At 42.4% G+C, this 27,354-nt stretch overlaps 3 protein-coding genes across 7 annotated transcripts in view; all 3 read left to right on the forward strand.

Annotated features, from left to right (window-relative positions):
* ppp6r2b (protein phosphatase 6, regulatory subunit 2b) overlaps positions 1–27,354 on the forward strand; it is a 38,030-nt gene that overhangs the window by 6,940 nt on the left and 3,736 nt on the right. For 3 of the 5 annotated variants that reach the window (XM_030095313.1, XM_030095316.1, XM_030095314.1), the window contains 11 exons: positions 61–138; positions 240–337; positions 423–480; positions 916–1,037; positions 1,144–1,316; positions 1,412–1,568; positions 1,879–1,958; positions 2,146–2,356; positions 2,538–2,561; positions 3,647–3,760; positions 4,064–5,920. In XM_030095313.1, coding sequence (XP_029951173.1) covers positions 61–138; positions 240–337; positions 423–480; positions 916–1,037; positions 1,144–1,316; positions 1,412–1,568; positions 1,879–1,958; positions 2,146–2,356; positions 2,538–2,561; positions 3,647–3,760; positions 4,064–4,097 — 1,149 coding nt within the window. In that variant the 3' untranslated portion in view covers positions 4,098–5,920. Of the gene's footprint in view, positions 1–60; positions 139–239; positions 338–422; positions 481–915; positions 1,038–1,143; positions 1,317–1,411; positions 1,569–1,878; positions 1,959–2,145; positions 2,357–2,537; positions 2,562–3,646; positions 3,761–4,063; positions 5,921–27,354 lie in introns of those variants that run through there. The other 2 variants (XR_003931752.1, XM_030095315.1) reach the window with 2 other exon arrangements.
* LOC115391223 (MOB kinase activator 2) lies at positions 9,391–14,111 on the forward strand. Its single transcript, XM_030095319.1, has 5 exons — positions 9,391–9,817; positions 12,245–12,384; positions 12,479–12,575; positions 13,201–13,325; positions 13,421–14,111. The coding sequence occupies exons 1-5, from the start codon at positions 9,738–9,740 to the stop codon at positions 13,657–13,659; spliced, it is 681 nt and encodes a 226-aa protein (XP_029951179.1). The 5' UTR covers positions 9,391–9,737; the 3' UTR covers positions 13,660–14,111.
* Positions 18,234–23,768, forward strand: adm2b (adrenomedullin 2b). Its single transcript, XM_030095865.1, has 2 exons — positions 18,234–18,334; positions 23,357–23,768. Exons 1-2 carry the CDS (start codon positions 18,234–18,236, stop codon positions 23,766–23,768), a joined length of 513 nt encoding a protein of 170 aa, XP_029951725.1.

Here is a 27,354-nt window from a genome sequence, read left to right on the forward strand (position 1 = left end):
CGTCTCGTGGCTGGCGCAGTGCCTCTTGCACACATTCAATTTGCTTTTCAATCTGTTCAGGTGGGCACTGGAAACCCCCGACCCTCCTCTGAAGATGACATGGAAAGCCCATTCCCTAAAGAACTCACAATACAGCAGGTAAACACACACAGAGCCTTTTACACACAATATTTCAGTCTTCAGTTTGTTGTCTTTGTTGTTTTTGTCCCTGCTTGTTAATCAATATTATGTGTTTGTAGGCCTTTTCAGACTATCAGATCCAGCAGATGACGGCTAACTTTGTGGATCAGTTTGGGTTCAATGACGAAGAGTTTACTGATCACGATGACAGCATTGGGTAAACAAACATGATATTTGTCTTTGTGGCTCGGCGAAGTGTTTTTCTCTGTGTGCTTTTTAAGTCAGTTCTTCTCGTTTTGTAGGGCAACGTTTGACCGGATTGCAGAGATCAACATCAACATTGATGCAGGCCAGGACAGTGTGAGTTTATTTAGAGATTTTATTCCACGGTTATGAAAAATATGTCGCTTTGTGGTATTTCTCATGCTTTAAATGTTATTATTGATTTTTGAATATAAAAACATAAAGATATTATTATAGTAATTAAAAGAAGAAGAAAAAATATTAAAAAGTAATTAAACTACAGTGGTTAAATCTACAGTTTCATAACATGATTACTGCTTTGACCAAACGTAGCAGCCAGCAGGACAATCCTCAGCCACGTTTAAGAATTCACAGTTGGAACTGTCTTGCACTTCTGTGGAAGCTTGTTCCAAATATTTAATCTAGTAGCCAATAAGAGGCAGGAAAATGTCACAGCTAAGTGATGAAGTGTTGACTTGAGGAACAGGGAGCGCTTCAGAGGTGGCATTTAAATAATTTTGTTTGTTTTGGATTTTTTTTTTTTTTTCCAAGGCCAACACAGCTGTGTTTGACGCTTGCTCCAAAGAGAGGATACAGCCGTTTGATGATGATGAGGAAGATATCTGGGAGGAGAAAGAGATAAACTATGCAACTCAAACTAAGTCCCGGAACAGGTAGAGATGCATGGAGTGTTTTATCTCAGCATGACATGGCTTTTTGTTCTTAGTGAATTGCCGTTACACTGTTGATTTAAAAAAAAAATAAAAAATTTGTTTCAAGGTTTGGTGGATCACAGTCCTCTCAAAGCCAAGTAACCAGTAAGAGCTGCGACAGGACTGCAGCCTCTGGCACCGAGGTCGCTGACTCAGCAGACTCAGACACTGAAGAAGGAGAAGACCCTAAAGATGACCTGGATCCTTTCTTATGTCTGGACCAGGCTGACACAGCTAAGAGTGAGACTCGCGCTTATTGTCTCTGTTCATTCTACGAATAAGGCAGGTTGTGTGAAGGTCGGTGACACCGAGGGCGTCGTCCTTTCTGTTGTCAGGCTCCAGTTGGGTGGCAGACTTCGGAGAGGTGAACTCCAAGGCTCCGGCAGCAGGAGTGGGCTTCGCAGCCTGGGACACTCCGGCAGCTCAGCCAGCGGCAGCAGAGGCCGAGGAGAAGGGCTGGGCCAAGTTCACTGACTTCCAGCCTTTTTGCTGGTGAGTGTGTGCATGCCTTCGATATAAAGCACAGATGTCTTCATGTGATCGCAGAGCTCAGAGCTTAATTTCTCTAAAAGTATTGTGAAAACATGAGATTATTCTGTCAGTAGTTATCGAACACACACTTACTCATAAATAAAGTTTGTGGTAATCAAAAGTAAAAGTCAGTGATCCAGTTTATACGACCTTTTGACTGATTGTTTTTCCTTTAAAAGACGTTACAACGGTGCATGTCTTCAGTTTATTAGCTGTGTTGTGTTTTCTTTGGCTTTTCTTATCTTTTCTTGTTTGGATTTATGTCCACCAGCTCTGAAACCGGTCCCAGATGTAGCTCTCCTGTGGACTCAGATCTCAGTGGATCAGACAACACCAAACCAAACCAGAACCGTAAGCACGAGTTCAGCTGCGCATCACAACAAAATGAACAGAAGCAGTGCATTTTATAACTTAAAAATATTTAAGAAAACATATCGAGATTTTTTTTTAACAGTTGCACATATGGAATGACTGTGAGTTGGCTTTTATTCCACTCCTCAGTAATAAAAACAGCATTTCTTTTCCCTCACTTCAACAGCGTGTGTGTGGAGTGTGTGCGTGGCAAGGAAAGCCCCACTCGTGGCCTCAGACACCTCGTCCTCCAGTAGCTCAGACAGCGACGACGAAGAAAGCAAGACCGAGTCCACGTCCAGCGAGACGGTCACCACGGAAACCATCACGACCGGCGCTGGCAAGGAGACCATCCGGCTCACCATGGACGCCAAGAACGAGAGGGCAGTTTTCACCAGGTACAACTCCTCACACTCCGACAAGCGCTTCTGTGTTCCCCAAAGAACTGTTATAGAGCCCGTCTTTCCGTTTCTCCTCCAAACTGTTTTGTGTGAAATATTCCGTCCCTCCTGTGTCTTTCCTCTGATGTCTTCGTCCTCGTGTCTGTTCCCTTCCTTCTCATCTCCCCTTTGACTCCAGAATTTTCAGACCTGCAGTCAGACGGTATGTTGCGCTTGAGGTCCTCTTCTCTGAAGTTTGGAATGCTTTCCTACAGTTAGAGGAAGGATTTGTGAAGTGTGACGGTTTTGTTTGCCTGTTGCATTTAACAGGTTGAGGAGCCATAATTCAGGCCAATTCTAATTCATGAAAAAGAAAATCACTAACCCTTCCGCAGTGACTTGTAGAGGAAATGGAAGGGCTGCTCTTTCCTCTGCTGGACCAGTCTCACATTCTGGCCAATTCATGATTTTTGTGTTTAAAAACAAAAGACAGATGTGGATTTTAATTTTTAAAGCACGTAGTCTTTCCATTTATAGTACACTTTTGGAGTAGTTGTTGGTCTGCATTTCAAAGATTTCGCTTTTATCTTTGGGTTTGGGGAAATACTTGAAAGAACTGTAAAACCGTCAATGAGTCTGTGTCCTCTTTTTTGAACTCAGGAGTGAAGATAGTCACACATTTCCATGCAAATCAGCTTCACCTTAAAGTAACGTCTGTGCCTCATGACTTGAATGTAGAAAGTATGAATTGGCCTTCATTTCCAAACATCAGTGCTCTCTCTTTGAGAAGATCAAACGATAGCTGAAGAGTTTGTATTTGACTCATTCAGTTTCAACACGGGGTGGGGTTGAATATTGACTGCAGTTTTGTGATGAAGTAATGCTTTTCTTCAATTATAACCTTGCAAAAGCCAAAATGTACATGATTAATTCTCATTCAGAACACCCCGACCACTAACCTGCCACGTCTGATAGCATGGTGCGAACAACTGCAACCGATTCAATAATTCAACATCCTAACAGCCCAATACATTAGCAAGTTACTAACAGTTCACTGACAAGCATGCCACACTTCAAACATCCCACTTTGGACGTGCAAACTGCAGCGTGAGCCTCAGTGCACGCCCCTCTGGCTTTGGTAGACAGATCATTGGCTGCCAGTGGCCATAGGAAACGGATCAGACGACTGGACGGAAAAAGCAGATACAGCAATATTTGCTTTGCTCTTTGCTACATAGAAACATTTAACAGGCTCCTGACAGGTTGTCTTTTTGATTAAATTGTATCTATTTTTTTTTCTTTTTTCAGTGAAGCAGACAAAGGGACAAGCAATGAAAAAGAAAACGAAAAGGGGAAAAAGCATGGTAACTGTTCCAGCCCGATCACGACCAGTCCAGCTAACCAGTCGGCCGCCGCCCCACAGTAAGTTTGTGTGTGTGTGTGCGTGTTGATAGAAGAGTGAGATCATAACAAATCGCAAACACAGATGTGACGTGTGTTAATAGGCGTGCAGGCTGGCTAGCCAGGAAAAAAGAATATAATACTTTTTGCTTTTTTTATAATGTAGTTGATTCCATAAACTAAAAAAAAAAATGACCTCAATTTACAAGGATGGCCTCCATACATGTTGCAGACCCATCTATCGCAGATAGGCAGCAGGTGACAAATTAAACCAGTAGTTTGTAAATGTGTGTCTCAGCCTCGGCTTCTCCCTCTGTCTTTCAGAGACATGCAGTCGTCCGCTAACGGTCCGGCCTAACGGCGTGGTGCAGGCGCACAACGTCACACCTGTTCATTGACATACAGCCTCGCCACCTTCGCTTCATGTTAGCAGCCCCCCCCCCCCCCCCCCCCCCCCCCCCGACCCCCTCCTCAAAACGGCCTTTCTGTGTCCGAAGACAAGTAAGTGAACGGGAGCTCCTCAAGCGCTGAAGATCTGAACAGCAGAAATCTACACAGGGCTCCTCCTGATGTCTCTAATGCACCTTCATGATCTGATAATAACTGAACTGTTTCCAAGAGTTTTACACAAAATTTCATTGTGCCAGAATACCCCAAAGCCAAACGTTACAGTTTTGTAACTTGCCATTTTTCCCCCCTACTCAATTTACAAAACTAAGCATTCTTACATGTTGTGATGAATATTGTGTTTTTAGTGCTAATCGCACTTTAATCGCTACAGAAAAACAAACAAACATTTAAGTCTAGAAGTTTCAACTTTTCTTGAAATTCTGAATTGGTTTCATTACATTTGAGCCTCTTTGCGCTCTGGGTGCGCACACACACACACACACACACACACACACACACACACACACACACACACACACACACACACACACAAATACACACATATAGCCCACTGAGTTTTTCTAGCAAAGCATTTGACTGTTTACACTTTAGTATTCACAAAATCAGCCAAGATTTAAAAAAGCCAAGACACTCTCAAAGCTCGCGAACCTCTGTTTTATCTGCAGCATTTCAGCGCACGTTGGGCCAGGCAGGCACTTCTATTAGTGCAAACGCACCGGTGTTAAACATGTACTTTATTTTCCCACACATGATCTTTGAATCATTTGTCACTCACGAAAAAATGTAATTTTTTCACACACACACACACACACACACACACACACACACACACACACACACACACACTTTTTTTGTTCAAAAGTTTCAGGATTTTGGAGGATCGTGTCACAGTTGCTCGTCTGACATGTAGTATGGAGGTGTGTGTGTGTGTGTGTGTGTGCAGTTGTATCTTCGTTTGTAGACGTGCGCCTGTGTGGTGTGTGTGTGTGTGTGTTTGAGCTCTGTGGCACAGAGTACATTCTCAGGTCAAAGGAGAGGTTTGCCGATTCAAAGAAAGCACACCTGTGTAACACACACACACACACACACACACACACACACACTCACACACACACTCAGTGCCATACACGCTTACTAATACACACACATTTACATACAAACACATGCAGGAAAAAAAAAACAACAACAAAGAAATAAAAATGACCCGGTGATGTGCACATACCAATTCATACCACTCAGAGCTGTTTAAATGTAATATTGTGAAATTTGAACCTGTATTAGGTTGTGGCTATTCCCAGTAATATGTAAACGTAATATAAATGTAAACAGTATATAAAAACATTATATCTATTTTTGGTATCAATCCAATGTATGGGAAGGCAGTTGTTTTGCAGATTGCACCGTGTGTATCGTATGTGTGTTGTACTTTTGAAATGAGGCAATAACAACGTGTGTGTTTCGGTTAATGGGCCAGCATCAGTTCCCGTTCCTTTTTGCTACATGCTTCCCGCGTGGAAGGTGAGGAGCGCAGCGGTTTGTGAATGTCGAATCAGTTCTCCGCAGCATGTCTTCCCGAATGTTTACTGAAAGGATAGTAACGGTTTATTGTTATAAGTCGGGTGTCGTTTTCATTTGTCATTATGAATATAATTACTGGTTTAACCACATGAGGACTGACTAGGGTACAAAGGGGAGCAGCAACACAACACTGAAGCATCCTTTTTTAAACATATCATGCTTTAGGAAGACATTTTTATAGCAATGACCTTTTTTTAAAATCATATCAGTGAGCACATACTGTACCTGTCCCAGGCGAGATGGGATTAGGGTTTCAAGAAAAAAATACCACACCTTGCCTTATTCTAGTAACTCTGCTTGAAGCTTTATCTACTGCTGATCTTTGTGTCCTGAACTAGTTGGACAGAACTAGTTATTTTATGTTAAACATGCACAAAATGATCATATTTATTGTTTCACTGGGTTCAGTTCACTGATTCTCTGATTGAAATCAGAATGTTTAACTTCATGTTCGCTGGCAGGTCTCCTGCAGACATTCTTCCTCATATAGGATCAAGAAATAAGTCCAACCCAAAGGAGAGCAGTCATTAAGTGTGACAAACTTAACAAAGATGATTCAAAGTGAAACATTTCGTTCAACTTTTTTCATGTTCTAAAATTCTACTAGAAAATTTTCCAACGAACAGCAGTGCAAAACTTGACTTTTGTCCTCAACGGTTCACCTCTTGGTTCAGCGTTTCTGCCTTATTTTATAGACTAATCACTCATTTTATGTAACATAAAATACCAAAAAGCAGAAAAGCTCCCTTTGAGTCCGTAGTGGAAGTCAGCATAATCACACATTAACACCCACTCAGCATGTCGCTCATTTCCCATCGATACTAAACTTCATCCGATTTACACTAAAGCGGTTTTCTTGACTCTTTACTGTAAACAAAAGCAAAAAGCTGAAGCGTACACCCCGAGCTGTAACAGGACCGACCTATCCTTTCAGTAAATGTTCGTAAGACAGCCATGCTTTACTTTATCTTCCTCCTCGTCTCTCTCTTTCTCAGGGCAGGAGTCAACTTTAATTGCATTGTACGCCTAAACTGAATGATTTTCATAGATTGCTGTATTTACTTTTTTTTTTTAAAAAAAGGCACTTTCTCAAGAAGCACTTTTGGTTTGCGTTTGGTGGTCGGATGTGCCGGTGTGTTGTTCCCCTCGTCCGAGAGGCGGGAATGTCTGACTTGAATGAGTGAGTCACGTTGGATGCTCTCCAGTACTTTTTCTTCAATGCTTTCTGCCAAAGTGTGTCTTCCCACCAGGGTGAATCTGGTTTCCATATCTGTAAAGTAGCCTGCGGTCTTGGTTTGATTTCCGATTCCCCCGTGTGTGAACTAGGTGAGGGAGTTATCAGCAGTCATGGACAACACCACAAGTCAGAGGAAAGACTTTGAAGATTCATCTGAGATAACAGCCCCTCCTCCTTCTGCTTTAATCTAGTGGCTGCTTCAAGCTGTTTGAAGCTAAACTGTTTGGACAGTTCATGTTTCTGTTTCAGAATTAAAAGAAGGGGAGATCAGGCCTTTTTTTTTTTTTTTTGCTCAAGGTTGTATACAGGGTCAGGATAGTTCACCCGTTTCTCGCCAGACCTCTGCTCTGCATCTGGTCCTTACGTCCTCTGCTCTGAGTCTGTTTTTGCCCTTGTAACTTTATGAAGTAATGCAGTGTTCGAAGCTGTTTTACGTTTTATTAAGGGTCAAGATGTGGTCTCAGGGGTCTGCAGCCTTCATCACCAAAAAAAAAACCCTTTTTGTGATTTCCCACCAAATCAAATTTACATGTTTCGCCTTGAAAATGAGGCTAATGCCGCTTCTAAAGTTTCATGTATACAGTAGTTTAAAATATGCACAAAAACTGTACCTTCTATTTCAATTACAAATTAGGATGGTAGTAATTTATTATGTTTTTGGAACATTTTTGTTCTTTTCAGACAATTTTGACACTTAAGAATGGAATAGGATAGAAATACTTCAGTAATTCCAAAGGGAAATTCCTTTAAGCATTGTTCCACTTATAATAAATAGAAAAGAAAATAGAATATCAAATAAGATGGGTTGAAAATTAAATAAGTAATTTTAGATATTGGGTTAGGGGTTAGGTCTAACAGTGACTGAAGCACGGAAAGGATAAAATTAACTAAAACCATTTACCCATTTCTTTCTCTTTTCCAAGCAGTTTTCTTTTTCTTTTTTTTCCATCAATTGTGCCTTTTTTTCAAAAAAGCCTTTTTATCAAAGAGATAAAAATTCATTTTGAAAATGTGAAGTAAAACTTTATGGAGCCACTAGAAAAGGGCCACAGAGCCACAGGTTGCAGACCCCTCGCTTTAGGGCAAAGGTTACACTAACTCCAGGTCAGAGGTCAGGGTCACGGTTAGGCACTGGTGATGGTTGAGGTTAGGCCAAGAGGAAAGGCAAAGCGCTGTGCCTGCAATAAGAGCCGCAGTTCTTTGTGTATTCCCTTCACTTTAGGAGTGCAGTGTGTGTGTGTGTGTGTGTGTGTGTGTGTGTGTGTGTGTGTGTGTGTGCGGTGTAGTGATGAGGGGTGTGTTGCGACGTGATGCATAAAGTCTTGAGGTTCTCCACAGTCGTCTTTAAGCGCTGTTCAGTTTGCACATCAGGCTCATTCAGCTCAGCGGGTGGAAACTCTGTCAGACAGCACGAGCCCCGAACCCTGGAAATAACGAGTGTTTGGTCAATAGTTTACTGACGCCGAGGCCATTTCAGAAAGTTGTGTCGTTTTACATTCTAGCTTATTTCAATCGGGTACGTTTGTGTGTAAATGTTGAAGTGGTGGGAAAGACAGTCGTGTTGTTAAATGCCTTTTTTTTTTTTTTTTTTTTTTTGGTTTTGTTTTGTAAAACGAACTGATGCTGGTGAGTTTTTTCTTCTTCTTTTTTTTTAATTTAGAGAGTAATGTGTCTGTTACCTGTTGTCAATTTAGCTTGTACATTCATATATGAACCTAATAAATATGTCAAGGAAGAAACATGAGCCTGTTTTTTTTTCTCTCAGATGTACCGTGTTGTAAAACACACATTGTACAAACACAGCATCACTTTTTTTTGGATTCTGTTTACTTTATCGGCCTGGGAGCGAACGGGTTGTGCTGCTTCCTGGTCCTGCACTGTGTGTCCTCCTGTAAGCGACACTCACACCTCGCAGTGTGTGTTCCTCTCTGCATCTGTCTGTCTGTCTCAGGGATCTCACTGAAGAGGTGAAATTAGTTCCCGTAACATCAGCGAAGCGCCTGAAGACTCTTCCATTGTGTTCATACACTCCTCGTATTCTTCACTTTCAGCTTGCTGGCCCCAACTTTACATCGCTCTTGAACTTGTTGGGTGTGGGGTTTCATTCCTGGGCTCGGATGGATATCATCACATTCCTCCATGGCATGAACACACACACGCATTCAACACACCTGCATCCCTGCCACTCACTTTCCCTGTGTCCACAAACTTTTCAGAAACTACAATTACAAAAGATAAAGTCTGTCAGCTGCACCTGACTGTCCTGACCACGGCGAGAGCGTACATGTAAACAGAGTGTGTGTGTGTGTATACATAGGGTGGGGGAGAAAAAAGGGGAAGAAGGCGGAGTTGTGTGTTTTAAACGTGTTGTGGAGAAACCTGCCTGTCCGCCTGGAGCCCAGCGAGAGGAGGAGCCTGTGGGGTGTGGGAGTCCAGACAAAGGAGACATAAGCGCACTGACACAGGAGCTCCAGAGTGAAGAGAAGGAGACGGCTGCGTTGCTCCATTTGTTTTTGATTTTTCCACAGCAGTCGACCCCTCAACTTCTGGACTTAACTGTCGCTGCTCGGGGAGAAACTTTTTTTGGAAAAGTGTGTTTGTGCGTGTGTGTGTGTCAGCCGCACGGATGTGTGTGTGAGCTGAGGGAGATGTGTGCGTCAGAGCAGAGGAAGCCATATGTTTCCCCAAGTATGCCGGAGTGTGTGGGTTAGTGTGTTTGAGATGGAAAAGTGGGGCTGGCACAAGCAGCAGCTCGACTCTTAGCTCTACGCCATGGGGGGTTGCCATAGTTACCCCTCAGCGACGGAGGCAGATGGGAAGACTCAGCCTTCAGACATCAGTAATGACAAACTGTAAGTTGCATTCCTTCTTCTTCAGCTACCTTTTTTTTGTTTGTTTTTTTTTCTGTGTGCACAGAGCTCACACTGGAGTGTGTAATGATGGCCTGAAGGAAATGAAACTAGAAAGCGTGCTGCTCGTGGTCTACTGAGGAATGTTCTCAGATAAGAGCGTGTGTGCGAATGTGTGTTATTGCATGTGTGAGTTACATATTTGTGCGATGCCATCAGTGGCCGTGGATTCCTCTAACAGCAGGAACACATGTGGAGAGAGCGGTTTTCTCAGCCGCGGCGCCGGAGAAACGCTCCAGCTCAGTCACTGTGCCCATGTTTTGTCCAGGGCGAATCTTTTACAGCCAGCTGGCGGACTGTTTGCTTCACACTCACGCCAGAGGTAAAGGTGAGCAGATGGAGGAGGGGAGGGCAGCAGGATCACAGAGGAGAGTGTTTACACACTAACACAACTGTTCAAGTGTCTCCGGGTTGGTTGTGTTTGTCTGCTGACAACTGGTAGCCAAGAGGCGGTAAATGAGTGAATGCCATCGACCTGGAACGGAGCAGGATGTTAACAACACAAGTTCCTGTAGACTTTAGGGAAGTCGTTTGTGGTGTGGCATGGATTTATATCACTGTACCTTTTTGTACGGCTCGTGTTTACATTCCTCCCGGGCGCTGTTCCTCCCTCTCTGTCTATTCTGGTCTTTACTTTGGACAAAGACCTCCTGTTTAAACCATTAAACAAATTCTCCCTGCCCAGCTCTCTCACTCTCTCACACACACACACACACACTCACTCACACTCACACATTTACATCAGGGGGAGTAAAGCACCATAGAGAGCACAGTGTTTTCCCTTATCACAGGCAAGGCAAGGTCACAGTGAGTAAACCCTCAGCTGCTGCCTGAGTGTGTGTTCATATCTAAAAACTGACAATGGCAGCTGCCCCGTTCGCCACACATCGAAATATTCACAGTAATCTGAAACACCGTCTTTAAAAAAAAAAAGTCTTTCAGTCAGAGATCAGATCACTCTTCGTCCTCCTCCTCGCGCTCTTACTTTGAATAAAGTCAAATCATGCAGTGGAGTCTGACGTTCCAGGCCGCATTGCTGTTCACAAATATTCATTCATTCCCCGCAGTCACAGCCTGGAGCCGACAAATTCCTGCTAATAAGCTCCACTCGTGTTTAATCAAGGCAGAGCAGGGAAGTAATCAAGTACAAACACCGTATTACTAGACTACAAGGCATCTTTCAGGTGTGTTTACTCAACAGTGCTTTTCTGGTAACTTTTTAGTTTTGCCCATGTTTTAAGCACCGTAATGCAGACTATCTTTAGTCATCTGTAAGTGGCTAATGCTGATTTTTAGCCTAACTGGACGGCACATCCAAAATTCCAAAAGGAATCCAGTTGTATTAACTGCAGTGTAATTCACATGCAGCAAATCATAAAACCACACATTGAGGAAGCCAGAAGGACGATGCACATATCAGACATTTTACATGGAAGTTTAAGACACAAATGTCATATTATTGAGTAGGATGACATAAACACATTTTTTTGTAGTTTTACAAAGCATTTCCAGGCGCTCTGTCCACCAATAGATTGCTGAGAAGACTGCCACAGACTCACGTAGTTTTAAATATTGATCCATTTATTTATGTATGTATAATGCTTTGCATTATTTTGTATTAAGTAATGCAGTTTATAAAGTATTTTGAATTTAATTTTAAAAAGAAAAAAAATGATGCAAGTCAGAACTTTGAAAACATCCTAAAATGATACAGTGGGAAAGCTCCACACCTTTTCCCCCTGGGATTTAAATCTTGTAGCTAATAGCTCAAAGTAAAGCAGATAACATTACGAAGCAGCAGTACATAACCCCTATCTTGTTTAAGAGAAAAATGAAACAGTATAGAAACTCCACGTCTTACTCTTATACTCTAGGTAAAGTAAAGACGTTGAATCGGCATTTCTATTTTCTCCACGTCTTCTTTCTTTTCTTTTTTTTTTTTTTGTCTCTGGAATATCTGTGCTTTTGCTTTGTGCAGGAAAGGCAGATCTTCCTGGAGCCAGCAGGCCTCCTGCGCTCAGCTCTCCATTATCTTGCACAACATTACTCTCAGTTATTTGCTTTTGTAGCACTGAACACTGCAGCAGTCAGCTTCATTAACAGTAATTACTCCAGCTCCGAATTGGCTTCGTTCATTACATTTACTGCTGGCACACTGAGTGTTCAGGTCTGCAGTTAGTGTGTGGATGTGTGTGTATCTGTGTGTGTGTGTGTTTTGGCCATAGAGAGCGTGAAACGTCTTATCTACAGACTGCAGCAGGAGGTTATTAATCCACTGACCTATTGGTTATTTTCAATAGTGTGTGTTTTTATTCCCCTCTCCTTTCTATTTCTGTCTCCACTTCATTAACTCTGCTCTGTTTTTCCAAGGGGAATTAATAACAATAATCAGGAGGAGCGTCCATATCTGCTGCAGCAGTATGTGAGTCAGCGGATCACACACACGGACATGATCATCCTCACAGCGCTGCCCCCAGGTGTGGACAAGGCCGAGTGGCTCGCCAGCAACAGTAAGACTCTCCCCGTGCCATCCCCGCTCAAACACATGTTGCAAAATAAAATATTTTTACAAGATGTAATGTTTCCCTTCCTCATTTCTTTCAGCCGTGTCATTTTTCAAGCACATAAACCTGTTCTCCAGCGCACTGTCAGAGTTCTGCACTCCCAGCACCTGTCCTACTGCCTGTGGACCAGGCAACATGTGAGTTTTTTTTAGCATCATGCTGTAATTATTAGTTTTTTTCTTGTTTGTTTTTGTTGAAGTTCAACAGCAGGCCATGTGTTAAACAGAAGAAGCCAGAATGTCTGAGGAAGAGTGTGTGTGAATGAGTTAAAATGACTTCTAGGGTAAAGTACATCAAGAAAGAGGTAAAAACATGCTTTTTGCTGCCAGTTTCTCCCAATTAATCAGCATTTCAGTCATTATGACAGAATTGATGCTCAAGTGATGATACTGGAAAACTTGCTAAATCACATTGATGCTGTGGTCCAACAAACAGGAAATGACTTCTGAATTCCCTTCTCAAAAAAATGAGAACAATCTCAAAGTTTGCTTCGATATGTAACTGAAATACACATCGAAGCGACCCGAGGTGACCGGTTTTCCATTTTCAGGAACAACACAGCGGCTGAACTGACCACAGACACCTTAGTTTGGACAATGGTTTGATTGAGGCTGACGTTTTCTCCCCCCAAGATCTTAAGATTTTCAGATTCTTCAGCTGACATGTGACAGATTTCAGCATGTTTGCTTTCTGAAAACCGCCATGTGTTGGCTTTGTCCTGCTCGATGAGTCCTGATGGAGGTGTGTGCTTCCCCTTGTCAGGGTTTATGTGTGGACTGACGACCACGGCAGGAAGCTGAAATGCTCGGCCCCGCTGTACTTTGACTACGCCATGTCATACATTCAGGAGCTCCTGATGGACGAAGACGTCTTCCCCACAAAAGCAGGTAAAACTGCTTTTACAGTAACTGTGTTACGTCGATGGGCGTCATGTTTCTGATCATCTTTCAAGCCTTTTTTCTCCTCGGTCTGTTCTCCTCAGGCTCAGTATTCCCCACAGGCTTCGTCTTCCTGGTCCAGAAGGTGTTCTTGCTTCTGTTCAGGACTCTCGCTCACATTTACTGGTCTCACTACAGAGAGACGCTGGCGATGGGCCTGCATCCGCACCTGAACACCCTCTTCAGACACCTCATCCTCTTCTGCCAGCAGCACGCTCTGCTGGAGCCTGAGGACACCGAGCCGCTGCAGGACCTGATCGCTGCTCTGGCTCAGCAGCGCTGAATCATCACATGCTTATCACATATTTATTTATTATTCCTCACCACTGTGGGCTTTAAAATATACTCAATATACATTACGTTGTAGCATGGAAAAGGAAATTCAAAGCAATATGAAACTTGAGCTGTCGCTCTGTGTCAGTGTGTCAAACCCATCATGCATGTTTGTGTATTTCAAGATAACAGCGCATCGTTTTGTTGTTGATAAGGTCATTATCTTCAAGGTCGTATGTGGATTTCTGACTGTAAGAGACTGTAATCAAAAATAATGAAGGATCTTCTGTCCTGGATTGTCAAAAGAAACTCACTCAGACAAACTAACCCTGTTAGTGCCATTACTGTATTTTGCAAAAAAACATGTTTTGATACCATTATTGTATGATCTTATATGTTTAAAAAAAAACACATTTGCTTTTTATCTTCTTTTAAGATTCAATAATAAACATTTGTGACATACTGTGTGTACATATGATTGAAGAGGCGAAATCTGTGTTAAAAAAAATGAAATAAATAAGGGGGGTTGAAAAATTTTTAAGCAGTCTTAACCATAAAGTGATGGGAGATTCGTTTTTTCCTTTGAATGCAGCGCCACCTGCTGCCATCAGCAGAATGCAGCGGGTGTAAAACCGCTTCAATCTGAGCAGTGCAGTCACTTCCTCCCATCCATCCTCTGTCCTTAATGCTGCTGCAGCCTCAATCCCAGTTTGCAAAGAACGATTCATTTTTTTCTTTATAACTGTCATTCATTTTTGTGAGATTGGTTTGAATTGTCCAGATCCTGTTTCCTCTTATTGAACCATTTCTTCAATTTGGGTGTTTTGGAGCACAATATTGATATTACACAAGTATGTGACTCTGGGGGCCAGGACTGCATAACTCCATAGAAGACACAACAGACATTCAGTTAAAGCTCTTTACTCCAGTTGTAAGAGCTGAGAACAGAGGCGGAGCTTGGGTCTCAGTACAGAGGGAGCGGATCATTCTGGATGGGCCCTTATGATAGTAATTTTACCATTCAAACAATACCTCGTGCTACCATCAAACAACACACTAATGCTCACTTTTATTGAAGCAAGCAAACCTATATGCCTCAGAAAGCAGAATAAAGTCACAAACCAGTTCACAAACTTGTTCTGAAGAAGAAATACATATATGCACACACGCACACACACATACATACAAATGCAGCCTGACAGGTGTCAATCTCAGAGCGTCCGCTGTCCATGGTGCTGAAAGCTCAGATCAAAAGTCACTGGCTAAATCTGTACCATCTTTGATACAGCTTAAATATAATATGAACACAGCTGGTCTAAAATTACACAGTCTATTCAGATAGATATAGACACAGCTATCTATATCTTTTGGAATCCACGTATATTAGAAAGAAATAGATTCGGCGGTCTCTTGTAATTGAAAGCAACACAAGGCACATTCAAATAGCCAGGTGTTTAAGACCACATCATTCTGATAAATATAATATTTCTGAAGGTTTCACTGACTCACCAGTGGCTCCGATGTTAGGTTTTGGGTAGTACCGCTAGCGGCTAGCATAGTGTTTAGCATACTGTTTAACTTCCCTCCAAAGAGTTCAGATCAAGTGCAAAAGAAAAAACTCTTTCATGCCGCACAGCCAATCAGCGCTGGCTTACAGCTCTGATGCATTCATGGACAGTCGTAATGTAAGAATTGGCAAATTGGAGCCCACACTCATATGCATATACCTTCTGGCACACAGTGCACATTCTATAATAATAATTTATTTCCAACTAAATGTGAACACATCAAATGAAATGGGGCCCTATGACCTTGTGGGCCCTGGGGCAACCGGCCCCTTGCCCCCACTCTGGCTCCGCTACAGGCTGAGAATGATCAGATGAGGTGATGCATGTTTACTTCAATTTCTTCCCATTTTAGGAAATCTAAAGGAGAAATATTTTCAAAAATACTATGTCTACGCTACAGCTGTTGTAGAATCCGATTTACTGGCTCAATAACGTTCTTATCCTGTATTTATGAGCCTAATTATATGGTATTTTATGATGCTGTGTTTACTATTGTTGCAAGTCAGTGAGCAGAATTTAGGGCTCTGGAATCTCACTCTGACTCACAGTTGGAAGTTGGCGCTCTTAGCAGTAAATGCCTTTGAGCAAATGAGAACTTCTCCACCAACAAGTCTTGTTCTGATGACTATTTTCTGATAGTCTGAAAAAAGATACAGTGAGGTCTTATATGGGTATGGAATTCCCTGACCAGCACAGGGTTTAAAAGAAAATGAACCTTTATCACACATATAGTCTGAAATACATGAACTGGACTGATGAACAGAAGAGTATTTATTAATAAAAACTATGCGACTTTATAATAATCAATAGTCAGTCTTTATTATGATAAAAATATTATTTCATACCGAGTTAATTATCCAATAAAAATAATCATACCTAATTATTTCTCTTGTTATTCTGCAGTCCCACTATTCGCCACACAGTGGCGTTACAAACCACCCTTATAATATATATAATTCAGATGGATCATTTCACAGTTGATTCACATCAAAAAATACCGAATTTGTTAAATTATGTTGATCTGTTCTTAGTATCTCTGCAAGGCCAGTTTAAACCGTTTAAACTGACTTTACCATTCTAACATGCTAAAAAGAAATACCGGACTATAATATGATTAAAAGAAACAACTCAGATTATGAACATCTTGAATGAACAGGCACAAAACCTAGAGCTGATACTCCACCGTACAGCCAGAGCATGTGTTTCTTCTTGGGGCTGAAAGAGGGAGAGGATAAGCATGGATGCTGTGGGCGTGCAAGTGCACGTGCACACGCACCCCTGCTGTCCCAGACAAAGAGGTTTGTTCTTGGTGACAGGAGATGTCTTAATGCACACGCTGGACTCAGATGAGGCTCAGAGTGCTGGAAACTGAGCTCATGAAGGTAATACTGCAGCCTGCTGAGTCACACACACACACACACACACACACACACACACACACACACACACACACACAGGGTCCTTTAATTAAGACCTGAAGTCACCTCCACATACAGAGCAGTCATTTCATCAGGCTCAGGCTCTGAGCTTCTCCTTCGTTTCATCCTCAATGGCAAAAAGATGTTCTTTCACAAGTGAATGGAGAGCAGGAGAAGTGACTGCTCTCCAATATACATTTAGTATTTAAAATCAAGAGGCACCATATTAGCAACTAGACTAGAAGAACTTTCTTTACAACCCTGTCGCATGTCTTCTGATAGGTTTAAATAATCCACAGAAAAAGCATTGAGAAGAAAAGGCTAAAATATGAGAGAAGACTCTCAAAAAGTGGATATTATTCTCCAAAATCATTCAATATATCAAAGCTTTTCTTGCAGGGTGCATGTTAATCAATGATAGTTTGTACAGAGTGACCTGTTGAATCCGCATCTTCAAAAGCATCAGAGAGCAGATACAAACTCAGCTTTCACTTTAAAAGTGAAAGCTGTCCTAAGAAATACCAAGTAGTCATCTTCATCCTCAACCTCAAGTTTTATTGAGATTGAATGATGTCCAGTTTGAAGCACAAATGTCACTTTTTGCTGCCGACCTTATAAAATATCACAGGAGCCTGTCAAACACAGAACCAGATTTAAAAATGTCAAGCAGAAATAAACCTCAGAAATCCACACAGACAGTGTTTAGTGTAAACTTGTGGCTGAAAAGGGAAACACACCATGTGATTTTACTGTCCTTGTTAATGTAAATGGTCTTAAGGATTTGCTTCTGATTTAAAGTGCATTTTCGACACAAATGTAGTCATAATTTTGATATTTAATATGTATGGTTTAGATAGATAAGACAACAGATGAGTACAGAAGATAAAGAACTGTGGGAAAATACTCCCCGGGTTTCATTTCTGTTTCATCACAATAAAGCTACTTTGGGTTTCGTTTTCCCCCAAAAATGGGAAAGCACATAAATCGATGAAATCAGCGGTTTATTTGTAAATGGGTCAAGCTCTCATTAACCACCAATCACTTCACTGTGTAGAAAAGTCTTAATCCAATAAAATAAAACAAAAAAAATTTAAAAATCCACAAGTTCACCTGTAAGGTCACGACTGTATAAATAAACGACCTGGAATACCTGCTGCGCCTCCTGTGTTTTACCTTTATTACCCAAAGTGAAGGAGGAGACTGAGGCCCCGGAGATTTAATTAGGCTGCGAGTTTCATTAGAGGCAGAGCAGGACAGACAATAAGCCTCCAGCTCCCTCCTCCTCCTCCTCCTCCTCCTCCTCCAATCAGGCTTTATAAAGCAGAGAGCTGCGCTCCTCCGGTGCGGCTCCGGTGAGTTTTCTCGGTGGATGACAGCAAGTCACCTTCCAGATGAGGATGAGGATGAGGATGATGATGAAGATGATGATGATGCCTTCACTGTCGCTTACCTGCGCGCACCATCCTGCTTTTTAACTCACACTGAGACTTTTCCGAGTAACTTTTTTTTTTTTTTTTAAGTTATTGTTAGTAAAGTTTGCTGGGTTATCTCGGTCCACTGAGATCCGCCTTTCTGCCGGTCGGTCGCGCGCCTCCACCATGTGCGTGCTCCTCCCGGCGTGGCTGTGCCTGCTGCTCGGCCTGCTGCCTGTGGAGATCCAGTCCCGGGCCCTGTCCGCGCAGAGAGCTCCCAGACACAGGTAACCCCACCTGTCCTGTCAGCGGACAGGATTCCCACGCCACTGATGCAAAACTTTACTGAAAAGTTTATAAATGTTTCACTTCATAATATGTTGCATCTGATCAGCTCCTTGAAGTGAATTTAATTCTACTTGTGTAACAAATTCTGGTTGAAATCTCAAGAAGAATGAAAAAAAAATCCTCTATATATAGCTTTTGCTGAAGGATCAATGACTGATGTAGTCAATAGTTGCTCTGTTTTCTGCAGGCATGTCTGCTAATTACCTAATAGCTTCAGCTCTCTGACGCAAGACTTGAATATATTTATTTATTCCTGCCTTTTAAGTTTCATTTGCTTTTGTTTGTTGCATTAGTTCTCTTCATATTTGATATGATTTGAACCCTTGGCTGCACAAATAAAGACACTTGAATGTACTTGTTTAGGGTGTTGTAGGACAAGTTAGAATATCACAGAAATTATATTAATCTCATAGGAATTTTTAGATTACAGACGGATGGAACTTTGGCAAAAGAGTAAGAAATACACACTGACAGTGCATGCAGTAACAGCAGAAAGCTGCAGGATTGTGGCTTCTTTTAGCAGCCACTGATGTGAGAAAAAGGTCCTGCAGCAGAATGAGGTAATTCCTCTCAGCAGCAGGAGGTGAGACAGAGGTGAGGCTGATTTAGTGGGATTTAGGACAAGTATACAGTACGTGTGCATACCGAGGGGCTAAGCAGCGAGCGAGCAAACCGAATGAGGTACCACTCAGCAGGACAGACAAACGCCAAAGAGCGAGCAGCTTGCAGGCGGCGATAAGGTGCAGCTCAGACCTGAGAACATCTTGTGATGTAAAAGGGCACATTGTAAGATCAAGACCTTCACCCTTTGCCACGCTGCCTTTTCTCCTGCATGCCTCTCATTCATGCACACAGTGACTTGTTGCTCTGTCATTTGGGTATTTTGTTCGTGTTAGTGTGCCAGCATGAAAAGGAAGAGAGTTCAGTCTTTCAATCTGAGTTATATAAGAGGGATTTCTTTCTTATTTATAGGTTTTATAGTACTTTAATCCAATATTCCTGTGACTACTTATCCTATTTTTCAGCTGTTAGAAAGCAACAGGAATGAATTGGACTCCTGGTTAGTTTGAGTAACTTAGCAACTACAACAACAATGTTTCTATTTTTATTTATGTTGCACGTTATGATGTACTTTTTTCTCTCTCGTTGATGATGGAAAGTAGAAAAAAAACATCTTAGCAACTGCTGTAACAGGTTTAAGGTTTCTGGAGCAACAAGAAACTGACTAAAGAGGAAAAAAGTAGAAAAGAGAGGGCATCTCAGTGTGTTTCACCACTGACTGATGTAAAGTAACGCTGCTGCTGACACTCAATAAAATGCCTGGGAAGAATTCAAGGAGGAGAGGAAGAATACAGAGGAGAGCATAGTGTGTGTGTGTGTGTGTGTGTGTGTGTGTGTGTGTGTGTGTGTGTGTGTGTGTGTGTGTGTGTGTGTGTGCATGTGTTGCTGTGTGTATCAACATATTACTCAAAACTTGAAAAGGTTATAGTGGAAATCATTACACTTTTAGGTGAACTTGTGTTTTAAGTTTAGGTCAAATAGTGATGATGGAAGCTCCAGCAAGCCTGCAGAAAATGTATCGTAAGTCAGTTCAGTTTCAGTGTGTTCAGCCTCTTGCGGAGCACAGCCCCATGCTGGGCTCCAGCTTGGGAGGAATGCTGGAGAAGCTCCTCTCGGTCTGAGTGTCTCCACAGGCTCACATCCTGAACTACTCCAGACGTCACAATACAACACCAGAGGGAGACTTGAACTCAACACACACACCGCGGGGCAGATTCCTCTTAAGCAGTTCAGCTTTTTCACGCTCTTCACTGTACGTCTCACCATTTCAGTTGCATAATAAGGATAACGGCCCCGTTTCGTGAGTATCGCAGGCATGTGGGCGCCATGTGAGGGATACGTCTTTATCTGTTGGACAGCAGTACCTCGGAGACACAAGGGGACCAGTGTGCACAAGACATGACTGATGAGGAGACGACGGTTTGCTTCCCAGTGAACACTGGAGAAGAAGCAGACCTGCTGGGGCGCATGAGGCTGACCTCGAAGCGTCTGCATTATTCATTCAAGTGTTCATTCATCCGGTCATATTTTTAGTTAAGTCTGATTTTAAGTTTAGAGCTGAGTAAAGAAACATGACAGACAACAAACACTCATATATTGTATACATCAGGTGAACAACAATGTCAAAAGTGACAAGAAGTGAAAAATAAACTTGTCAATATGTAGTGCAAATAATACAGTAAGTCCAGGGCTGTCTGACCGTTTACCTGCTGTGTTTCTGACAAATCCAGATGTTTTAAATGTTTCATAAAAATTTTAACAAGTAAGGATTTATGAGTTTTGTACTTCTGGATAAAAGTCAATCCAGTGATAATGATAAAAATATGTAAACTCAGTCATCTGCTTCCACACACAGAATAGCCATGTGGATGTAAAAAGTTAAAAGAAAGAAAGCAACAGGCTGCCTGGGATGAAAAAACATGTTATTGTATTGTATGTACTGTTGTTGAATAGTTTTTTGGAAATTAGTGACCCTGATTTAGTGTTTGGGAATCTCTGTCTGACTCACAGTTGGACGTTGGCAGTGAGAGTGTGTCAGTAAAGGCTTTTCTGCGGATGAGAATTTATTGATCTCTCCAAAGTACAGCAAAAGTAGATCATGTTCTCTTGAATATCTTTTATGATTTTGAAAAAAAAAAGCTATAGTCAGCCCAGACCTGGATATTGTACTATTGAATTGGACCTTTGTTCTCAGAACAAAGAAAAAAAAAAGACAAGAACTCAGCTAATTCAGAGAAACAGCTTTAGCTAATCAAACAAATATAACATTGTAATATTGAAGTAAGGAGAACATGAGACTCGGGCCTTTACAACAGTCCAAGCTTTTCAAGAGAAAAAAAAAATCGTTCTAACAACATAAAGTAATGAGCAAATGATGATTTTATTAAACACATATGGTTAAGAAACTTCATCAAATGTGATTTTCTCCATTTTCACCGTCTGATAAACACAATCAAATAATCCCAATAATTAAAAAGTATTTTTCTGTGAATACATTGAAGTTTCGATGAGCTCACCGCTGTGTGCTGATGTGTGTTTTAATCTTACCTGTTGTGCTGGAGGCCGCCTGCGGTTCAGTGGCCTACATTTCCTCATGCTGGAGGGCATCATGGTGCCAAGTGCCGTTCCCTCCAGAGAGAACCGCGTTTCAAACCTCACCTCAGGAGGCCTTTTAACTGTGCATGTGTGTGTGTGTGTGGGAGCAAATGTGTGCACGTGTGACTTACTTTACGTGTAGGAAAAGAGGAACAAGACAAACAGCCGAAGGTCTGTGCACATACTGTAAACACCGAGACCAAGAGCGTGCACGTACTGCACCAACGCAGGCATGCAGGTTTTTCTGTTGTGATGTCTCTTTTTGTTGTTGTTGCTAGGCAGTCACATGGCTCGTGCACGTGTGTGTACCCGCTAATGCCCCACCAAACAACAATGTGCCAGTGTGAGTGTGAGCGGCCGGCTCTTCCAGTGCCCATTAAAACCAATTTAAACCTCTCAAGCTTAAAGTCACTGGTATAAAACACAATACTGGGCGACTGAGTGAATGAATAAAATTCAAGTGTGTGTGTGTGTGTGTGTGTGTGTGTGTGTGTGTGTGTGTGTGTGTGTGTGTGTGTGTGTGTGTGTGTGTGTGTGTGTGTGTTGGCAATGAGAGCCCAAGGTGTTTGGGCCAGAAAAGTGATCAGAATACCAGTCAGCATTAGTCACCGGATAAAGATCATAAGGTAATTTGGCCCACTTTTCACACCACAACAAACAAACAAATAAACAAACATGTTCTGTCTTTATATTCTTTGTTCCTCTGTCTGGGAATTATTTTATTCTGTGAGCCGAAAACTGGAAGTCACACGGTGAACAAGATGCTTTTCTTTTGCGTTTGAATGTGTTTTACATGCCAGGCTGAACTCGGTGTATCTTAACCTATTGATGTACTGCAGGCTCTATTTCTCTTTGGTCGAGCTCAGTCACTTGCAGAAGAACAACAAAAATCAGAAAACCAACTAAATTAAACACTGTTATATTTATAAAAAAGGGAAATCCCAAAGTTTGATCGTCTGTTGTGCTGCTGTGGTCCGTTGCCTTCCACTTCACATTACTTATAGCGAGTGTTGCACAAGTGGCCAAATTACGAAACACATTTTTCTGGGCTGTTAAACTCTTGACCCTCCAAGAGAGTGAGAGTGGAGATGAATGGGCTAAATGAAAAAGAAAAGGTATTGTGATAACGTGAGAAAAAAAAAACCCGTCCGGACAGCAGGAGGTGAGAAATAAAGTGCTTTAAAGCTCCTCAGGAGGAGTGATGGAAGTGGAGGAGCCTCTCACCGCTGTCCTCTGGAGCCTTTCATGACTTGGTTTTTCTGCTTTGTTGGTGGATCTGGAATCTTGCCCTTACATAATGTTGTTGATTAACTTGTAATTTTCTTTTTTTCATGATGGAGCAAAAGGCCTGGCCAGCCGGTTGTTGAGCGAGTCGGTTTGAACCGCTTCGGTCCAGCAGAGTGCAGAAAAATCAGCACGAACATCAGGACGTCGGGAGGATTTACCTCTTTTGTCTGGCGTCTTCATTACTGTCGCCGGTGCATGTGGCAACAGATCGTCTCTCTTTAACTTCGTTCATGTGCTTAAAGGCGGCATCAGTATCATGTGAAAAGAGATCACAAGCTGGAAAAACTCATTTACCAGTGGATTCAAGGGCGTTATTAGAAATATGCTGAATGAGGAACGGCGCTGTTGTTATGTATCTGATTATTTATTAATGTCTTATTATTGGATTAACATGTTTAGTAGGATTTACTTTCAAACTACGACTGAAACTGTGCGGTTGGCCAAGTGTGGTCTCAGTCGAACTGTTACAGAAATGATCATATAGTTTAAAAAAAATCTTCTTTTTCTCTCTTTTCCAGGTTTAACTTACCCAGAACCTCCAAATACCCAAAGCCTGTTTACCCCGCCGCCGTGGCGGCCGTGCCGGACGTCCCCGTCGAGCTCGATAATGCGATCGCCCAGGAAGGCCGACACATCATCTGGAGGGCCCCGCCGGCGCACAAAGAGCCCCCCAGGCAGCCGTCAGGCCCGCCGCTCCACAGGCGCTACAACGCGCTCCCGGAGGCGCCGGTCCGGCCGCGGGGGTCCCGGGGTCGTCGCCACGCCAACGGCGGAGGCGGGAGAGGCCACGGCCACCTGATGAGGGTGGGGTGCGTCCTCGGCACCTGCCAGGTTCAGAACCTCAGCCACCGCCTCTACCAGCTGATCGGACAGAGCGGGAGGGAGGACTCGTCGCCCATCAACCCCCGCAGCCCCCACAGCTATGGCTGAGAGCGCGAGATAAAGAAGTCAGTTTAAGAGATTTTTGATGAGACATCTTAAAACAAACTGGGGAAACTAAAGGGGAAATGTTAAAAAAAAGTATATAATAATTAAATAATACAAACTGGGAGGACAGGGTCACAAGAAACGTTTGTTCTGAAGTGGCGTGATGAAGACTGAGAGGAGGACGAAGAGAGGACAAGAAGAGAGGATGTGAGCAGGAATTCAAGGAATTAGCCATGAAACCAGACTCTGGTTTGGTTTTCCTGGTTCAGAAGCTGAGGAACTTTTGGCTGATCACTCCAAGACTGAGCGAAGGCAATGTTCCAGTTTACTGGGCTTATAAAAAAAAAACAATCATGACGACTGAACAATTTTTTTTTTTTTCCTGATGGAAAAGGCCTGCACTTAGTTGGTGTGTCGCCTGAGTGATTCACTTTGAAGGCTTGTATTGGAAAGTGGTTGATCGAAAGTGGCGGTGGATGGCTTTTCCTCACTAAATTATGTTTAAGGGTCACTTTTAGAACACACTGCCGGGATGAAGTACTCCTGTAGGCAAACAAGGAAGTTAACATCAGAAAAAATTAACAGTTATTAATAATAATTTGTTCTGCATTTCTCCAAGTTTTCTTCCCAGGTATTTTTTTAAGTCACCAAAACTAGAATGACAATGAAAAAAACCCAATCGGTAACTTTTTTACTCTCACCTTTAATGCTGGTTTTTTTCGAAAATGTGATGAATTTAATGTTGAGCTTACCAGACTGCCAATATAAAATCAGTGACATCTGTTTGATCAGATGATCTCATTAGACGTTAGAGCTAAGAAAAGCGTTGTCAGTGGTAACAAATAGACGTTTAAAGATGTAACGGTCACCCTGGTGGTGGGAGTCAGAAGTTAACAGGCTAGCAGATCAGGTCTCTGGTCGTACTGACGGGGCAGGTGGCCCAGTCAAACGCCCTGACCTCGGCTCTGCCGGGCTGAGTTGGTTTTCAGGCCAACTTCCTGCTTCGGCTCATCACCACCAACATTTCAGGTGTGCTGGGACTTGGTTTTAGCAGCAGTTAAAGGGTTTGTAATAATCTGGCTAAACCAACCTGTTTAACTGCTCACAAGTCTGTTGCAGTTTTCTCAGCTGTTGCTTTGCGTTGAAACTAGACCGTTACAGAGTAACAGACATTAAGACACTATATTTGTAAATGAGGAACATTGTGAGCCCGTCCGAACTGACGAACATCCACCACCGTCATCAATGGTGATCCCGCTGATCTGAACGCGCTTGAGCCGAGCGCTAATCCACCCCGCGTCTCGAACCGTTCATTCATCTGCCTCCGCAGCCAAGTGGCTTTACCTCAGTGTGTACGGAAACCAGAAATAACCTCCAATCAAACCCAGTTAACCCTTCACCCAAAACCCCGCGCAGTGCGCACACAGTCAGCCAGAATAACCACTAACCCTAATCCATGAGCTGTCTGCGCGCTTCTTAACAGCGGCCCTGGAGCCGGTCCTGAGGACAGCCACGCCGCCGGCGCTTTTTAGCTGCGTTCTTTTTGCCTACGTCCCTCTTTTCAAGCCTTAATTTTTTGATTTAAGGCCTTAAAAGCATTTTGCCTTACACACATCACACATTACAGTACGCATAGCCCATTGATGTTTTTCCCGTCTTTTGTCTTCAGCGTAACTCCAGTTTCTCTAGTCCTCACATGTCAGACGTTAATAGGAATGCATGTGCACTTTATTTGTTCTTTGTTCGGTATGACTTGAATTTGAAGAAAAATGCTATTTAACTGTAAATTAATGAGTGACTTTATTTGCTGTGCATGTTCTGCTTTGACTAAATGTTCACGTCCTCCTCACGACAGAAGTGTCCTTATATTGTCACCCATCTCTTGCTGCTTTCCTCTCATGCTTTTGGTTTTCTAATAGGAGCGCTTTAAAATAAAACCTCTTGTCAACAATCAGTTTTGAAAAGAAGTGTCTTTGTCTTGCACACACACACACACACATATATATATATATATACACAATGGGGGAAATAAGTATTGAACGCATTAACTGTTTTGTCATTACATTTATTTCCAAAGATGCAATTCATGTGACATTTCTTCCAGATACTGGTATTAACTCAAATAATCCACACATGAAAAGAAATCACAACATTCAAATCCATAAATAGTGATTATGTGGAATTAAGTGCAATAACACAGGAAAAAAGTATTGAACACACTATCTGAGACTCGTTTAATACTTTGTGGAGAAGCCTTTGTTTGCAATGACTGCTTCCAGACGCTTGTTGTATGTATGAACTAATCGCCCACACTGCTCAGGTGTGATTTTTGCCCATTCCTCCGCACAGATTGTCTTCAAATCCTGAATATTCTTTGGTGCCCTCTGGTGAACCCTTATCTTTAGTTCTTTCCACAAATGTTCGATCGGATTTAAGTCAGGTGATTGACTGGGCCATTCTAACACATTGATTTTCTTTTTTTTAAACCATTCGAGAGTCAACTTTGCCGTGTGCTTCGGATCGTTGTCCTGTTGAAAGGTCCAGCCCCGTCTCATCTTCATCATCCTGGTGGATGGCAGGAGGTTCATCTCAAGAATTTGCCGATAGATGTTTCCATTCATTGCTCCTTCAATTATATGAAGTCTGCCAGTACCACGAGATGAGAAACAACCCCATGCCATGATGTTTCCACCACCAAACTTCACTGTTGGTATAGTGTTATTTGGGTGATGTGCAGTGCCATTTCTCCTCCAAACATGGTGTGTAGTATGACAGCCAAAAAGTTCAATTTTGGTCTCATCTGACCAGACAACATTCTCCCAGTATTCCACAGGCTTATCCAGATGCTGTTTAGCAAACTTTAGACGAGCTTCAACATGCCTTTTTTTGAGGAACGGAGTCTTGCGGGCTGAGCGTCCATAGAGGCCATGGCGGTGGAGTGCATTGCCTATCGTTTTCTCTGTAACACTTGTACCTGCTGCCTCCATGTCTTGCTGGAGTGCTTTCCGGGTGGTCCTTGGCTCTTTGAGAACTCTTCTGACCATCTTTCTGACTCCCTGGTCAGAAATCTTGCGAGGAGCTCCTGTGCGCGGCCTGTTGATGATAAGGTGATGCTTCTTCCACTTGCGGATAATGGCCCCAACGGTGCTTACTGGAATACTCAGATTCTTTGAGATAAGTCTGTAACCAGTTCCATTCTGATGCTGAGCAACAATCAGGCTGCGAAGGTCTTGAGAGAGCTCCTTGCTTTTACCCATCATGAGATGTGTCTTGTTTGACTACTTGGTGAAAAAACAACCTGTTTATAGGGCCATCAATTAGCACTAACCCAGCTGATGTTGGTTTGCACTTATAGGAAGTACAAAGACTAATTACTTTCAGGTGTGAGATGGTATGGTGCCTTTCCTTGACAAACTATACAGCTTTCCCATGGTGTGTTCAATACTTTTTTCCTGTGTTATTGCACTTAATTCCACATAATCACTATTTATGGATTTGAATGTTGTGATTTCTTTTCATGTGTGGATTATTTGAGTTAATACCAGTGTCTGGAAGAAATGTCACATGAATTGCATCTTTGGAAATAAAT

The sequence above is a fragment of the Salarias fasciatus genome, chromosome 7 (assembly GCF_902148845.1).
Source record: "Salarias fasciatus chromosome 7, fSalaFa1.1, whole genome shotgun sequence".
NCBI classification, from domain to species: domain Eukaryota; kingdom Metazoa; phylum Chordata; class Actinopteri; order Blenniiformes; family Blenniidae; genus Salarias; species Salarias fasciatus.